Source organism: Aythya ferina, assembly GCF_964211825.1.
Source record: "Aythya ferina genome assembly, chromosome: 3".
Classification (NCBI taxonomy): domain Eukaryota; kingdom Metazoa; phylum Chordata; class Aves; order Anseriformes; family Anatidae; genus Aythya; species Aythya ferina.
In genome coordinates this window covers 80,876,768-80,894,847 of record NC_140298.1, presented here as the reverse complement: position 1 = coordinate 80,894,847, position 18,080 = coordinate 80,876,768, and the positions used below count along the sequence as shown (strand labels likewise).

The 18,080-nt window shown below is 37.3% G+C and overlaps 1 protein-coding gene across 11 annotated transcripts in view; it reads right to left on the bottom strand.

Moving 5' to 3' along the window:
- Positions 1–2,546: 2,546 nt before the first annotated feature.
- LAMA2 (laminin subunit alpha 2) overlaps positions 2,547–18,080 on the bottom strand; it is a 376,777-nt gene continuing 361,243 nt past the window's right edge. For 7 of the 11 annotated variants that reach the window (XM_084516212.1, XM_084516216.1, XM_084516217.1 and 4 more), the window contains 8 exons: positions 16,274–16,333; positions 13,679–13,791; positions 11,896–12,085; positions 9,274–9,429; positions 6,156–6,309; positions 5,657–5,787; positions 4,886–5,108; positions 2,547–2,808 (listed from right to left, as the gene is read on the bottom strand). In XM_084516212.1, coding sequence (XP_084372338.1) covers positions 2,651–2,808; positions 4,886–5,108; positions 5,657–5,787; positions 6,156–6,309; positions 9,274–9,429; positions 11,896–12,085; positions 13,679–13,791; positions 16,274–16,333 — 1,185 coding nt within the window. In that variant the 3' untranslated portion in view covers positions 2,547–2,650. The remainder of the gene's footprint in view (positions 2,809–4,885; positions 5,109–5,656; positions 5,788–6,155; positions 6,310–9,273; positions 9,430–11,895; positions 12,086–13,678; positions 13,792–16,273; positions 16,334–18,080) is intronic. The other 4 variants (XM_084516219.1, XM_084516210.1, XM_084516214.1 and 1 more) reach the window with 1 other exon arrangement.

Below are 18,080 nucleotides of genomic sequence, written 5' to 3'. Positions count from 1 at the left end.
AGGCTCAAAATCTTCTGTTTTCAGGTATTTTGAGTCTCTATTGGGAACCTACCAATCTATGAATCTGTCGTATAGCAAAAGGTAATAGTAGGCAGCTGGGATCACTCCCAGATAGTCTACTGAATCTTTAAAGGCAAAAAGCTTTTCTAGCAGTATTTGATGCACCCACTCAATGATCTATGAAAAAAAAAATAGGCAGTTTTGCAATTTGATTTTAACTTGTCCATTTGCTAAAGTAGCTGTTGTTTCAGCCTATTGAATTTATTTCTTTTAGCCAAGAACAGCAGCTGGTTGCTTCTTTCCACACAAAAGTTTAAGAAAAGTAATAATGTTCATTGTTTCATTGTTTTTGCTCTGTCCCACACATTCCTCCCAGGCCATGCAAGGGAGAAATAACTCAATAGAGCACAGAACATAAAGGCCTTTTCTCCCCCATTCCGTTAATGCAGAAACTCCAGTATTTGTTTCTAAGGCAAAGCCATCTTTATGTGAAAGACCATTGCAAATGTAGGGCTGAGCAGACCAGTGGCAATTCCTTGCCTCTGAGGAAGGATGTGGAATTAATTCCTGGCATTCTAGTCTCAGTTGTCTGAATTTCCCTTGTGTCCTCAAGTCTGAAAAACTTATAATACTTTGCAAGCAAGCTTATGTTAAAAAAAAAAATCCAACATGCTGAATAGAAGCTAGCATCTGGGGAATCTTTAAACTAGCAAATGTCTCTGTGTGTGGTGGGCCAAATGGCATGGCTTGTCAAGGCTTTGTGTGAAATTCATCCCAATAATACCTTCCACAAGTAAGTCTTGGAGCTTCATTTATTCACATTTGACAATAATTTTGGAACTATTCAGCTTTTTGAAATGTTATCACCTATTTTTCTTAAGCTTTTCAAGCTGTCCTGAAACATTATATGCATGAGAGTAGGCAAAATGCAAGGAACATTAGAAATAATAAAATAAACATATGCATGTTTTATGGTGTGTTTGTCAGTCATGATAGGAAAGGGTAGAAGTTATAGTAATACAGTACATTTCCCATAATTAGGCTTTTTCTGAGACAAATGCATGCTTTAATGAACACATCAAATGTCCATTAAAGTTGCACAACCATTAACTGTTTGTTAATATTAAAAGACCAACTGGAAGTGAAAACTAGAAATACTTACTGAAGTCAATTACTTCAGGGCTTCCCAGGAGTTAGATATTTTTTTTTTCCAGGTGTATCTGATGAATGTTAGAATCCCCAAATCATTGGAGTGGCAATGAACACATTTATTACCATCTCTTTAATGTACTTTCACAGTTTAAAGTTTTCTCCTGTGGCAGTTTAGAGAAAAAATTGAATGCCAAAGAGGTTGTTTGTAAAATACAAAGCACCCCTGCAGGACTGCTCTCTGGCAGCACAATTTTGCAAATATCGTATGCATCCTTTTTCCAGGCATGTCAGAAATTCTGAAAAAGTATATTCAAGCTCACTGTGGGGGGAACAAAAAATCACTTTCCTTTTAATTGTGTGGTTGTGTTGTTTTACTGCTGAGTGTAAACTGCTAGGTTTTTCTTCTGCTGTTGCAGTCTTTTCTGAAGGTAGTTGTTTTTATATTTGTACAGTGTATTCTCTGCATGTCCAAGCACAACCTTTGCAAAGTAAAGTTTGACAATTTGAAAAGATAATCCTCACTTCAGCGATGATTTCATAGTCCTCTAAAACATACAGGGGAAAATCACCAGGATTTGGCATTTTAGTGAGAATCAGGAAAGCAACTTTTATCATCTTACTGATGTTTAAACTGCTATTCACTGAGTTCTCTAAGTTTTATTTAAGGGAGATCTGGGATGGCTGATGCTTTCAGAATATCTCACAAATGGACGGCATGGATCATTAGAGTCTAACTTTGGAAGCTGCTTTTATATTAAGGGTTTGATTAAATAGATGACAGTAAAGATTAGCAACATGTACCATGCTAGGAATCTCGAGGATCCTTCTACTTCATAGTCTCTGTTAAAACTCCGTGCTGTTCATATAACACAGCAGAAATTTTAGGTGCAATGTTTTTCTATAGTAAGGCCATATAAACCAAGCAAGCAGAAACATTTTCCTTCCCTGCACTTAATTCCAAGGCCATAGCATGACTGCAGCCACATAGAATACATAAAACTTAACATTTTCTCAGTGCAATTTTCATAGGAAATATTATGATCACAGAAAATTTCTAATGAATCTTGGGAGTGACCACAGCAAGCTTTTTGGAAGTAAGTTTTTTTGTTTGTTTGTTTTGTTTTTTAGTGAAGGACAGAGGTATGTATGTATGCAAGTGCACTGTATTAAGAACGGAAAATGAATGTAATTTCCACAGCAAAGGAACATCCTGCATGGTCTCACTCGGCAGAATTATGCTGAAACACTTCCATTCCAAGCTACAATGAAAGAGGTAGGAAAAAAATATTTCTTTACATCCTTAATGAAAGACAGGGAGAAGATTACTTCTGGCATTCTGTTTGGGAGGTACTTTGAAATAGCCATTTGAATATACCACAAACACTACCCAAATATTGCATAAAGGCATTTTATTATGAATGCAGTGTATATATATATTTTTGTTTTGTTTTTAATCTGAGATGCTTATACAAACAGACCCATATCAGCTGAATGACAGTTAGTTTGCAGGACATGACACTGGTTGAACACCCTTCAGCTCCAAAGCTTTGCTAAAGTTAATCTCTTGAGCTTTAGCGGTACCCTTGGTGAGCTTCAGAAATCGAATACATCCTTTAAAACGGATATTAGTGGTCAGCCCAAATTGGGTCACACCATCTGAGGGAGGAAAAAAAGGCAAAAGGAATTAGATAAGTTTGAGTTGCTACTTCAGGTTGTTCTACAACAGTCCTGCCAAAGAATAAATATCCCCAGTGAGATATATACGTACATATATAGTGTTTTATTTGCTCTATATCATCTAATATTCTCAAAAACTGACAAACATTATGAACGAATATGATAAATCCTTAATGTAATAGTAACAATCCAGTCTTCCTTCTTTTTCCTGTCCTAGAATGACAGTGGCAGAATCTGAGGATGTTTAAACTGCCATTGTAAACGATATAAATCAGGAAAATAGGTAAGTGAAACAAAATGGCCAAATGACAGTTTGTTACCTACAAGTGGTGTATGATAGTTACATGCTCATCCTGCCAACTTCTAAGGTATTTATCCACAACATAGCAGAGGAAAAGGGGGGAAAAAAAGGCCAAAAGTGATGCAATATTCATTAGCCCTAGTATCTTGACAAAGTCATTTCCTCAACCATGTGCTTCAGTTGTCATATAAAGAAGTTTTCAAACACTCTTCTTTCCTTTTCTTTCTTTCTTTTTGCATACTCTTTATATGTATGTATAAATTATGTATATTAAGTTCTCGTTATCATATTGATAAACATTCCTTGGAATCACTCTGATGGCAGGGGTGGGAAGTCAGCCTATTAGCACCTCAGCACTCTTGTCACTTCTGTTTCCAACCGAGAGGAAAAAAAAAAAAAAAAAAGCCACAAGACTTTGCTATCACCCTGGCTGGATGGCTCTGCTACATCATCAGGGCTGCAGGGAGACCTGTTGTGAACAAAGGAGGGGACTATCCTACTGTGAATGGACAGTGACAGAAGTGAGGGTTGGTTTGACTGGAACACTGAAAATCTTTATCTCAATTTTTTGAAATTCATAATTCATGGCTGAACTTGTCGCTCTCTTTTCTTCCAAGTGAAAAAGTGGCTACAGGGATACGCTCCAGTACAAATATGTGTGATTGATACAACTAAGGGTTACAGAAATACTTTATGCTGGTATGGACTGGCTGGCCACAGCATTGCAGTGTTTCACATCGGATGTGTTTCCACTAGTTCAAGCAACCTTGAACATTCTTGTATAGGGAAGGGTGGTAGCAGAAGATGAGTAATGGTTTCTATGGATAACCAGTAATTGACCTCCTTGCTCAATCTCTGGCACTATCTCCTAAAATCATGTAGGAATTTACTTAAGAGGAGTCTTCCCATATTTGCTCTAGAACAGACACACATTGCAAATTTACTTAATTCTTCTGATTGCCAACTAGAGAGAAACTTTATTGTAAATACAGCAGAATTGACAGTTTGCAAAAACCTTATCTGTGTCTTCAGAAAGCAAACTGCTATTAGACAAGCCTGTTGATTTCCTCTGAACAGATCAACTAGCATTCATTGTCAGCATAGTGAAAGATGAAGCTAGCTGAAGAGCTCAGCCCAGTTATGAATCCTGTTCAATTACCTCTGCTAGAAACAAGATATCTCAAGGACTTCCAGACTACTGAGTATTACTGAAACTAATTTTGATTAGTTTCTTTTTTCGTAGTTTCTATAGGGTCACTAGACTCTACAGTGAAAATATTCATCAGGAAAAGGTGTTCTCTCAACTCTGTGCAAGCTGTTGTCCACATTCCTCAATTCCTCATATTTAACATGCTCGTGTACACACAGTGCCTTGCCTCCTCAAGGGTATGTATGTTTTCTTTCAGTAAATTTAATTTGCCAAATACTGTTACTTCTGGTTATTAAAAGAGAAAGTTTTATCAGGGAGGCTGTGTGCATTGTGAGCAGCAGAAGGCAGAAAGTTTGCCTGCTCCTCTGTGACAGCATCTCCATTTGAGACTGGGCAGGGCGGACTGGTGAGAATCCTGTAGTGCTGCAGAACTTCTAATTCTGAAATGCAGCTGGGTGCAGAAACAAGCATCCATGCCAAGTGATACAAACTTAGGTATTCTTATCCACCAACTTCAGCATACTAGTCCTAATTGCATTTACGACATTACCAAGGCAGCATTGCTAGAGCACAAGTAAAGCATTACTTATGCCTTAAATGCTTACCAGGATATCCTCCAACAAAGACAGGGTCGTTAGTGTCTGCTGAGGTCGAGGCTCTGTTTGGACTGTTACCATCCACTTGTGTGTCATCTACAGTCAGCTCTAAACGGTGTTTGATCTTGTTTGCAACAACCTTGTGCCACTGCCCATCACACAATCTGTTTGGTGCATGAGGCTCATAGATAGCAGAGAATCGGCCTGCACCATTGTCAACATGGAACATCACCTGAAAAGCATGACATCAAAGTGAGATATTTCTCAAAACAGTTACACAGTTCTTTTTTTATGTCTGTGTATTTAAAATCAACACACTCAGACTTCACACTCTAATGCTCTGATTTAATAACATTGTGTCAATTGCTGTCCTCCTGCATAGTCTCAGGGAGGGTCTGCGTCATGTCACTCATATAAATAGAATGGAAATGTGCAAACCTGTTGTAGAGTTTGTTATTTTTCTTGTTTGTCTTAGTTTTTGAATCCCCTTTCTATGTACTGTCTAAACAGCTCCTTATAATAATAGAATACCGACTGGTTTAACAGACTGAAATAAAAGATACACATAGGAAACTAGTATTATTAATGATGAAGGCTTTCCTCAAAACATTTCCTGTTCAAATTTAAGTATGGATGTTGCAGTTTTGGGAAAGTCAAGTGTTACAGAATCTTTTAGAATATGTTTGTAAAAGTGTAAGAACCTCTGGATGTATGGAAAGTGGCAAGTCATGATATTGAAAAAAGAACATTTACAAAGAGTTAAAACTGCTTTCTACTTACTTTTCCATCCACTAATTCGATGCCAAGCCCATCCATTTTCTGGCTGCTTACTCCTAGGAGCACACCATTCATCTGTGTTGTGCGGAATTCAAATTCCACTAGCAGATCTGTTCCCACTCTGTATGCACCAACTTGGAGAGAAAAGGGAAAGTGTAATAAAATGAAGAAAGGTACTTAATTACATTATTCCTAATAATCACACAATGCGTTGCCATTAATGCAAGGTAGTTACCTTGTATAACTTAGCATTATTAACGCACTCCATTTCATATGAAATCATGTAAGAAACAGTTATGGTGGCTGCACTTTGAGTGAGACCTTGCTAGAAAGTCATATATTCCATCCCTAGGCAAGATAATTAAAAACTGTAAGTGGGATTTTCATATTCTGGTCTCACTTTGCCTCCAGTCAACAGGAGTTAGGTAGCAATAGTAGACATTTTTGAAAACATCTCCTCTTCCTTTGTTCTTTGCCTATCAGCAAAATTGCTGTTTGCTACCTGTTTTGGCAAAGCCTGTTCCATCGAAGTATGTTCCTTTCTGGGCAGTGACAAAGCACTTTCCAACGTTGAAGCTCGAAGTTGGGTTATCCAGGTCAACAGGTGATTCTGTCATTTTAAAACTTCTGATACAGCCGTCAATGCTATAGGTGACCTGCATTCCATATTTCAAACAAAACGTATAACTTTGCAAAGCAAACTGAAATGATTAGAATAAAGGCCTACATTTTGTCACTAAAAAGTACCTTTTCTTTGCTGGTTTTATGGAGCTGAATAATACTTTAATTTTATGTGGCTGATCCTTAATATCTGATTATAATTGGTATCTAATCTCAATCACGCTAAGGAGGAATTACATTACTTTTCAGAGATGTGATCTCTATTTGGCTTAATGGGGGACATAAAATAATACACTGCATAATGAAACATAGCAAATTACATCAGCAATGCAGGAATTTAATGGCCCATACTTTACCTTTTTAATTACTAGGTTATGGGGTTTGCAAGTAGACAAAGATACTGGATATAGTTCTCTGGGCTGCTGGTAATTTTATGAGGGCTTTTTTTCTCCTTTTAATCACTTTACTGTGGGTCTACATGGTAAGACTGAGCTAATGGATTTAGGCACTTACTGAAATGAACTGCGCCCCAACATATAAGTTGTTGGCTATACATATTTTCTCATATAATCTTCTATAGGGCCAGCAACCATTCTGACAGTGGCCACACCAGTGGCCAGAGAGCTGGGTGGAGGAATTTCACAGAATTTCTAGGTTGGAAGAGACCTCAAGATCATCGAGTCCAACCTCTGACCTAACGCTAGCAGTCCCCACTAAACCATATCCCTAAGGAAGGGGATGTGCTCAGGTGCATGGGTGTTCCAGTGCTGGGTAGCAAACTGCAGCGCCAGCTTGGCTTCTGCACAGAGAACATTTTTTTGTACCTGTGGGTGGGTGGCATGGGCATGCTGAAGCCGATGGTATGAGTGAGATCCTGCCTGGGGGTCAGAAATGAGGGGCTGCCCAGGTCCCATCCCAGTGGGACCTCTGGAAGCCATTGGCATCTTCCCCTCTATGAACTACCCTAGAACTCTCCTTCCCAAGGTATGCAGATGCTGCTTTTTGGTTCTCAGCTTTATATAGAGGCCTAACTTAGTGTCAGGAAAGTTTATCCATGATAACAATGGGAGAGAGGAAAATGATAAATCTGCACTTTAAGGAAGAAAAAGAAGACATATTCATAAGCAATGCAACACAAAAGAGCAAAATAAAAATCAGTTTATACAATACTGTGAAAAAAATATGTATAAACATAGAAAGAAGAAAGAAACACCTGCAGATGGAAGTCTTGATTCTGCACACTACTTTCTCTAATAATATCCTGACTAGCAATTTGAAAGGCTTTCTAAAACCACCTCTTAAAAAAACATCCCTTTCCTTCTAAATCAAAGCTGCATGTAGTGTGGTATATATATCTTATTACTACTAAACAAACCTGTACAAAGTTTTCATGGAAACTTTAGCAATATCAGTGAATATATTCAGCTCCAAGCTGAGTATATTCTTTATATATCTTTATGTATTGCTTTTCTGTCAGATTTTTCAGAGACCTTTTTCTAAGTGAAAATCGTCTCCAAATCAACATCATGTTACCAAAAAAAACGCATACCAGAAAACAATTCTTACCATCTTCACTGTGAAATTCAATCATAGAAATGCAAGATTTGTAGACAACTTGATAACATTCTCTAACTTCAAAATTTCAGTTTCCCAATAGGAAAGCAAACCTGGTTATACTTTAGCATGCTAACAGGCTATATAAATTCTTTTGCCGAAAGTAGAGTTTTGCGTGTTTAAAATGTGACATCTGTTGATGTCAAACAAGTAGGTATCAGTCTTCTGATAGGAAGCCAGCCCACCTACCACTACATACTAGACTAGTGTCTAAAGAGGTTGACATCTGTTTAGCGGAAAGCCTGAACTAAGATAATACATGCTTTCAACTTTGCTTCAGTCTTTACATGAAACCTACAACACAATATTCTATTAATACATCATGAGATGTATTTTACTGGGAATGATTGAAAGGCAAGCACTGATTTTTACCTTCTGTGAATGACATTTGAAGTCACAGCTTCATTAAATCCTAAAGCACTTAAGACTGTCAGAATCTGACACGACTGTTATTGCCAGACTGAGCCATTTATCTGCTTGGGTTCCCTCTATTACTTCTGACATGAGCAATAGGTAAGAATTTAGCGTTACCTTTCTCCTCAGATTAGTATATGTAAATTGCAGTTGTATTTCAAATAACATAATTTGATAGCATTAGGAATTATATTTTTGGGTAGCTATGTATGCTTTTGTTTTTCAGTGCCTCAGATCTGGTTAGATAAATCCATATGGTGTGGGTGAGGGAATACAGTATTCCTGTTTAATCCTAGAGTTTCCAGGCCAAAATGATATTAACCTCTGTTTGCCAAGATACCTTTCATGTCAGCATGAAAGCTGGGCGTTTAGGCTGAAACTGTGATAAATATGCACATTTGAGGACAACAGATTTTTCATGGTCTTACTCCAAATACATTCTCTTCTAAGCTAGCAATAACAACTCAAACGCAATTACTACAGTAAGCAGCAGTACTACTGAGTACTTAGGGGTAGTTTTGGCTTCTACTGCTTCTCTTAAGAGATGTTTTCTCTGTTTATTAGCTCTCACTGCAAGATGGATTACAGCCAAGAGAAAAGGCAAGTGATATTCAGGAACTTATGCTCTGGCTGTGTAGTGATCCAAGTGAATGCAAGTATATGGGTATTTCTACGTTTCCGTAACAATAGCTGTTTGCTATTCCTAGTTCTTTACATTAACTGGGTTCTGAGTCAGATCCTCCCACTGGAAGGAGTTAGTATACCTTATAACTATATAGTATAGTATACTTATAACTAAGTTAGTATACCTTCAGTATACTTTTGATACCATTTATCAAAAATCCATTTTATCAAATATTTATTAATACTCAAGAGCAGTCTAGGGAAAAAGCAAAACAAAACTTGGAAGATACCAGTACCAGTTGAGACATACTTAAGGAGTGTATAATAACTTATTTAAATGTGCTTACCGGACCAATTCTTCTAGTTGTGTAGTTAATGGGTAATCCTCCAACATACAGCATCCCTACAACATCCAATATATCAGCTTTTTTGGGGCTCACAGTACTGTTTGAAACACCATCTACTATGAGGTTTCCTTCTTGCTTGGTTCGAATGACTTTTATCTAAAAGAAAATGCGAATGTAATACAATTACAGACGGTTTCCTGGAAAGAGTGTTTTACATATTGTAACAAGCCTTACAGTCTAAAATTTATAACAATAAGTGAGAAAGCAGTGGTGATCAGAAGTACTTGGCTAACAGTTATGGATAGTGTCCATAGAACAGAGTTCCTGTGCAGAGTTTTGTGCAAACATGTGTCTGCCTTTTAATTAGTTTTGGGTCAGAAGGCATCATGACTATTACTTATCAGAACTATTGAAAGGACATGGGGTTCCTTTTGAAAGAGAAATTATTACTATCATAGTCACACTGAAATATTCTTTTTCCTAGAATCAGATAGCAATGTTAAGTACTAGTAATAGTACATGCTGAATGTTAGTGTCACCTGTTGCAAAGCTTTATTACAGAACATATGCAGACATTATTGAGTTTACTATTCCACTAGTTTGGATGTGCCTCAGATTATAGTTCAGGCTAGGGTAAATGTAATACCAGCTATGTTTGTAAGGCTTCTGTTCAGACAAATGGACTGTGAATCACATGGAAGAAGTGCAATTGCTGCACAGTTGATGAAAATCTATCCTAACAAATGTAGGCCAATTTCTGTCCAAAGATTGGATTGAGGTCTCTACGAATCAGTATAATAATGTATCTGTATAATAAAGGGATAAAAGGTAAAATGTAGCACACATTATCACAGCAGTTTGCTAAACAGAACAGAACTTAGCTCAGTGGAGGAGCAGAAACAAACTATTTTTCTTTGGCTTTTCTTTAATGTGGTTGTTCCTACTTCAATGTAGCAGCACATCTGTCATGCAAGAGGAATAAGTGAATACTAACAAGGGCTGCCCAGGTGGCAAGGGACCGAACCTGGTGTTTCTAGACAACTGTGAATCTGAGATGTGTAGTTACACCCTGAGCAGAAGGAGGATTTGGTGAGTGAGAAAGAAAATGGGAATGGACAGTCTTACAGTCTTATCTCTTTAAGTCCTCTTAAAGAGATAGCAACAGCATGAAGTAGCACAATAATGAAGCCTGGAAGGATGGTTTTATCAGTGCCATTGCTTCTCTAGGCCTGAAGAAAACATTTCAACCTAAACCATTTCAAGTGGAGAAACGGTTCTCATGAAAAGGGTTATTTTAAGGAAAGCTCCTGCTTTCTCAGAAACAAAAAATGTGGTCTTTTATTAAAGAGGTTGCCTTCCTTCCACCCATGCCAAAATGGATTTTCTTTTGCTCTTCAGGAGCTGTGAATTTAGGTTTTGTCTCCATTCTTTCCTGTAAAAATGGGATCTACAAGGGTCCATCTCTCACACAGTGCCAAGTTGCATGCTCAAAGAGCATAACCTTACACTGAAAACTAAATGTTCTAGTTAGAATATAGAGAAAACAGAGCTAAAAGAGTAAAACACATCTTTGTTCTGTATTTATAGGGGGTCTGTTGTAAAGGCACACTAGTTTACTGTTCCCAGACATTAAGTAAAACAGATAAAATAATGACTACAGCTTTATTTTTTCCCATTATGAACCACTTTGCATTTAGAACAATTGGTAGCATCAGAATATTCCTGGATAATAATAATAATAATAAAGGAGTGAAAATAAAATTCCTGTGGAACAGCTGGAAATGAAGCAGAGAGAGACCAAGGATGACTAACAAGAGGGAGTGTTAAGAGCATAAAGGAAAATGCAATTAGATTTATTCTTGTTTAGTGACAGAGATGTGAATGGTGACTATCCAAATATCTATCCAAAATGTAATGTCTCTTATAGCATATATCTTGAATACTCAGTTACTTGTTTTTCATTATTGGTGCCTTCAAGCTTTTATTTCACCTAATGGATATACAATGTGTTTGTTGTTCTTGGCCCAGTACATATTGAACTTCATGGTTGTGATATTGGTCCTTCCCTTACCATCCAAAAGCCACAGACTTTGCATATACTGAAAAATGTTTCCTCTCATGAAGTCACATAAGACAAAAACATCCATTAGCATCATATTTAATCCCTAATGAATTGAATTAATAATGCAGGAAAAATTACTTAAATGTTAATTTCTTTCCATTGTTCTTAGTATTATGGCTGAACAGTGACATTATTAACATATAAACAAATGGCTTTAAAGATGTATTGAAACGGTACAAGATGATACTCACTAGAGTCCTATTAGGCAAGAAGGAACATTTTTTGCAATTCCTTACCATACTTGGACATATTCTAAATATGTCCAGAAATACATGCTTCTTGAAGGAGAAAATTCAAAGTTCAACAATAACTTCTTTGTTAGAATACATGTATATGCTGTGTACTTAACATTGCACCTCAAAGCACAAATTTTGCAGACTACAAAAATGTCTATTTGAAAGGTTAGCTTGTACAAACTATATTTTTGCAAATATCCTAAGGCAAAACAAAGCTCTCTCTCAGCATTACAGAGAGTAATTTAGCATTAGAGACTATTATACCTTGTGCCACTGGCCATCATTTATTTTGCTGGAAATCATTGTGTTGGTGTCTCCACTCCCCAGATCATAGCTGAAGTAAGGCAGTCCATTCTTTATCTGAACAGTAGCAAAATCAGCATGGTTGATGCGGGCCATATAAAACAGCAAGCCAGAGTCAGCCATTGTCCGGATTTCAAATTCAATTGTGAGTCTGAAAATCAAACAAGCAAAAATGGATGCAAAAAAAACAATATTCAGAGTAGACAAATTATCAGTAGATAAAATTACCCACTTTACCTTTTTGCATTCCTCGAACAAAACTTTACAGTTAGTGAACTATTTTACTTGCCCATCAGAGTTAAGAAAAATAATTTGGTCGTGCGTGCATTGCTTTTCACACACATCTGATCCCTGACATGTGAGTGTCCTGTTACTGTGGAAATACAGTAAAGTATTTACTGCAACTTTGGCACAGAATTTGGAGATACAATTCTCAGCTGCAGCTGTTGTTGCTAGAAAATCACAACATTTGTAAAATTCCAGAGGTGTCATCCATCTTCCACACACGCAATGCTCACAAGTAAGAGACAGCTGTAGTGACAGTCAGCAAATGTTTAGTTTCTAGTGAGTTGCATTGCCTGAAGACAGGTTACCAAACTTTTAAAGATGCAGAGGGAAGCATTTACAGTTGGAATATTAGATGCTAATTTTGATTTCTCCCAGCAAAATATGGGGGTGTGTCTGAGGAAGTCTGCTCTCTTGTGAAAACCACTGACCTCTTCAACTGATTGGTAATGATGAAAACCTCCCCTACAACCAGCCTCCCCTTCTGAAGCTACCAGCCCCATACCTGCACTGACACAGGTAGGACAGCTGACACTGAGGGTGAGGCCCCACCCCATGCAGGATGCATTTATTGCTTTTGTGAATCTTTCCTTCTTACATCAAAGAACCTTGGAAATGGACCCTGGGAAATGATTTAGATTATCTGAATGCAAAGGTTGTACTGGCAGCAGATCGCTACCCTAACCCTAGCTGAGCTGCAAAGTCAGTATCGGAAAGCAGTTGATCATATAAACATGAAAAATCATTGCATGAAAGCAGACAGACCTGGATTCTTATTTGAAAATAGCACATGCAAGGACCATAGGATTATATTTTTCTTTTAATAGTTTTCCCAGTTTTCTAAAATTAGCATAAATGAAAATACACAGTACAACATCTGTGTGGGTAACAACTGAGCGTGAAGCTGATGGACCTGTAAATTAGTAAGGCATTGAAAACATCTGTATTCTTAGAAGGAACTCTGGGAATTCCTTCACATGTCAGCGTGGATATGTATTTATAATTATACTTCGCGAGGGCAATGTCATTTCACGTGTTTACTGTGCATGCCCAATCTTAACTACTGCAAGAGAGGAAAAAAGAAGGTTGGTTTATTACCATAAATTGTCAAGTTACTGAACCTAGAAACTTCCTTGCAAAAAGCAACCTATGAACTCTTTTGGATGACCTAATTACACTCTTCTGTTTGTTTTTCTTTAAGTCAGTCTAGGTTTGTTAGGTTTTGCATGTGCCCAAACCCAAACCCTTACCAAAAAAAAGAGGTAAACTGTTTTTGTTACTTGGATGGACATTTCATTGCCTAGATTCCACGCTTTAACATTATTTATGTTTGTGTAATGAAATGAATTAGCCACAGGACATGAGATTTTTCAGATAATGTCCATAACTGTGGGAGAAGCTTTTGAATTTTATTTTGGTATTATTCCATGACAGCTCATTACTGAAATAAACAACGTACCTGTTTTTCACTTTGGTGTCATCAAATGCGACGGCAATGTGGCTGTTCCTTGAAAGACCGAATTGCTTCCCACCTTCCAAAATGGCTGGTTCTGTGTCAGCAGCACAGGAATCCTGCAAAATATACAGTGCTCATACAAATTTCATATTTTGTATCTCAGCTGTGCACCTGCTGGAAGTCCTCCAGCTGTTCAGGAATCAGACTATTTCTCCTAGTCTAGACACTGGCCCTGCAGTTTTCTGGCATGCTGATGTCTCATCCCACAAGCTGAAGTTATAAAGCAGTATGACAGGAACTTGCTTTAAAAGCAGAGCTCACTAAGCTGGTTATAAAAACAAATGCAAGTAATATATGAACATTGCTGCTTTCATGCCATCAGTGGACGTTTACAAGATTCTTAAGTGATTTCTAGGCAGCTCAGTGTACTCCTTGCTCGCATAACTGAGTTTTACACTGTAGGATGTCCTCTTACACGAATGAAGCAAGACTTAAACTTGAAGGGGATGCTATGCTGTTGACTAGAAAACTAGTCAACTTAAAAATGAGATAAAAATAGTTTCAGACCTTGTACCTCTCAGTGAGTCTTCATTTTGCTTCTTTATATTTTTTTACAATTATGTTGTCTAATGTGCTGTTGTTTTCTCTGTTGCTGTTAAAAGACCCACACCAACAATAAAAAAAGCTGACTGACCTATAGAGGTAACAACTGTTAAATCTGTTAAATTCCCTGAGCTGTCTAATGCAGACACTTTACCCAGGGCGTAAATGAAGAAGCCCCTCCCTGTCTGCTTTACTTTTATTAAACTTAGAGTGATACAACAATGACAGGTAAAATATCTTCCATTTTTTTTTTTTTTTTCCTTTTTAATTTGACCAGGTCTTCTAATCTCTAGCCCAAAAGCTCTTGTATGTGGGTGCCTAGAGACACTATGGTAATTACCAGCTCCTACTCATGTCTAGCTTTTGCCTCCCACTGAGAGTATTGTGAAGAAACTGCTCAGAGGATCTAACACAACACTACTAGGACAACAATACTACAGGGAAAACAAAACAAAACAAAACAAAAGTTTCATAGCTGCAAGCTCTGTTTTTAAGCACTGTAGCTGATATCATTTTGGGTTGGTGACAATCTGTTATTTGAGCCCTGACTCAGCAGGGACCTGCAAAGCACAAGGTGAGTTGCTTTGCAGACAAAGAGCTCTTTCTGTGAAACATTTTGAAAATGTCATGAATGACACATCAGCCACTAAGATTTTAAATACAAAGAGGAATTTTCTTTCTCCCTCTCACTCAGGTTTTCAGTAGCCTTAAATTTTTTGCTTTCACACGTCACAAAGACCCTCACAACAATGAAGAGAAATTCTAAATTGAATTTTCCCCAATAATGCTCTGTATGGAACATGACAGAGCAGAACACCATGCATTATGACAAGTACACATCAATGTGCAATGAAGGAAAAAACAATGAAAATTCAACGGGACCAAACAAAGTTATGAATGTGTGATAACAGTCTTCCAGTGATCATCAAATAGAAAAATAAACCTTATTCTCTTAATGCTGGGTGGTTTTTAGTTATCTAATTGATTTAATATTTACAAGTTTATCATGCAGCTGCACAACTATGTTAGTAATAATTCTCTCTATATATTATACTACATATATTATATATACACTATACATATTCTGTAACAGTCAGACTTGCTAAAATTTTGAGATCTGGACTAACTACTGGTGCTGGAATGACAGAAAAGAACTGAAAAATTAACTAGCACCTACTTTGCTGTGGCATATTGCATAGTTAGAGGACACATTCTGACATTAAATTGCCTGCTAGATTGGCTTATATTAGAGAAAGGTCTGGCTCTGACACTGCAGCTGCATCCCAGAGAACACTGCAGTTTTTCTGCATCCCAGCTGGAGGACTGTAAGGAAATGCAAGATGTGGGGGAACATGCCAGACACATCCACAATGGTTGGAATCATAGCAAGCATACACTGATTAATTATGGATAAATACTTATCAATAAAAGGCAGCATTCCTTGGGTCGATGAAGCAATGTTAATAAAAAACATCCATAGGACATGCTTAAAAAAGTCCAGGTTTTATTCATAAGCCTATTTCTGATTTCACTTCAGCTAAGGACAGCCAGCTTAACAGCCTTCATAAGACTGCCAAGTAAGTATGGATTATCAACCCATATTAAAATATCCTGGCTTTTTTTTTTTTTTTTTTTTTTTTTTTTTTTTTTTGTGTAAGGTCTTTAAGGTGTATTACATTTAGATGCATCTGTTTAATAATCTTCCATATTACCCAAGAGCCTCAAGACTGAGCTCTTCAGCTGCACTTTACTTCAGTCATTTCAGGTGTCAGGGACTTGACTGGTTAGTCAAGAAGCTAAGTGTGAATCACGATGGGAATGAAGAACAGAAAAGCCCACTGGTGGACTGTGTCACACATTCCCAACAAACAATTCTGTATTAGCAATCACAGAAGAAGCAGGAAAAAAGATAGCACAACTGAAACGGTACCCACAGCTCCTCAAATAGTGTTAGTAAAGCAATGAAGTAATGCTTGGAAAAATGTTGGAAGATACCGTCATGGGGTCAAATGCAGATGTAATGCTGGCGCTCTTCATTTCAGTGGCAAGCGAGTCCTGAGAAGCAGTGAATAACATGAGGCAGAAGCAGCAGTTACCCAAGCACTGGTCTCAGTTGGGAAACATGGTCTCAGTTGAGAAACATTTTGGCACTCATAGCAAGCAGCAGCAGCAGACTGGTAGCCAGTGCATTTCCCAACTGTTGTACTTCTAGGTCTTGTCTTGCCTCTATTAGAGGATTTTTTTTTCCATTTGGAATTAAACTCCCCCTCCCCCTCTCCATGGAGATGCATAGTGGAGATCTAAAAGAGCTCCTAAAAGGACTTAAATAAAACAGATACCTTATTGAGGCTTCTTACATAGAAATGACTTTTTGCTATATATTTTCTGTATACGATCTTGGTTCAATGGGATTCTGCATAACTGTCATTATCTCATTATTAAACAATAGTTAATTATTTTGTTGCAACATTCCTCAGCAAAATACATTGGAGAACTTAGATAAATATAAAAATGGTCCAAAAGCTTGCCTTATTTAAAAAACAAAACAAAACAAAACAAAAAGGTCTTTAGAATACTAAAACTGTTTCATTTTTCTGAACAAGAAAGTGGAATAATGGTATTATATTTAGATTTTTATTTTGAACACCTGTTTCAAGTTATCACAGCTCTCAATAAGTTATATAAAACTCACCTAGTTATAATGGAACTAGTTTCTGGTATTAATAAATAGACAATATTCTTCTTGTTTTCTGCCTTGCCTTTCTTATTCTTCCTTGCTTCTTTTTACACTGCCTGGTTCATCTGTTTGGTTGTAAATTACTGAGCAATTCCCTGAACTAGATACTAGGTAAGTGTTATAAGTGATATACTCCTGGGCAACCTGATCTAGTGGGTGGTATCCATGCCCAGGGCAGCAGGGTTGGAACTAGATAATCGTTAAGGACTCTTCCAACCCAAGTTGTTCTATGATTCTGTGATCACAAGTATCACAGTTTTTTTTTTTTTTTTTTTTTTTTTTTTAATAACGCTTGTTCAAGGGGCAATATCTGCTAGTTTGACTGTGCTCTTTCATAACAGTGATCATTAAGAGCGGCTAACCCTTTTTACCTTGTTGCATGGTTCTTTATGGTATGGTAGTCTTACTATGCTGCATATTTGCTTACTTTTAACTCCAAACAGAAAGTTACAACTACTCCACCTTGTGGGAATTCATCAAAAATGCTACCCTAGAGCATGAATGTCCAACACATACAATTCTGGGGCTAAGAGCTACATAATAACTAAGATGGAGCTTGCCTATCTTGATCCCTTAGTTCCCATTTCCAGGTACACAAATGGTTGTATGAGCTTTGGAGACTTCAGTAGTGCCTGAAAAGTCGTTCTTCCACACGTATCTGGCCAGTGAAGGTGGCCATGAATCTCCAGTATAAATTAATCTTAATGATTAGAGATTTTTGTCTTAATTTTTGTACCATTATGTTCATAGGAAAACATTGCTAGACATCCTGCCTATTTTCAAGGAAAACCAGATATGAATTCTGAAAACGAGTCAGGTAACAAGGAATGGCTGATGAAGTGAATTCATGTTCTTTTCTCCCCAGCTGACAGACTAGATAACATCCCTGCTTAATCCTGACTTTTCATCCGGTGTGGAAGCTCATCCCCAAATGGTTAAAAGACCTCGGGAAGCCACTCTGGAAGAAACTGTCCAATTCACTGACTCTGATGTATCTGATATAAATAAAAATGGAAATTAAATGTTGGATTTGTCAGCTTGTCAAAACAGTCTCATAGTACTGTA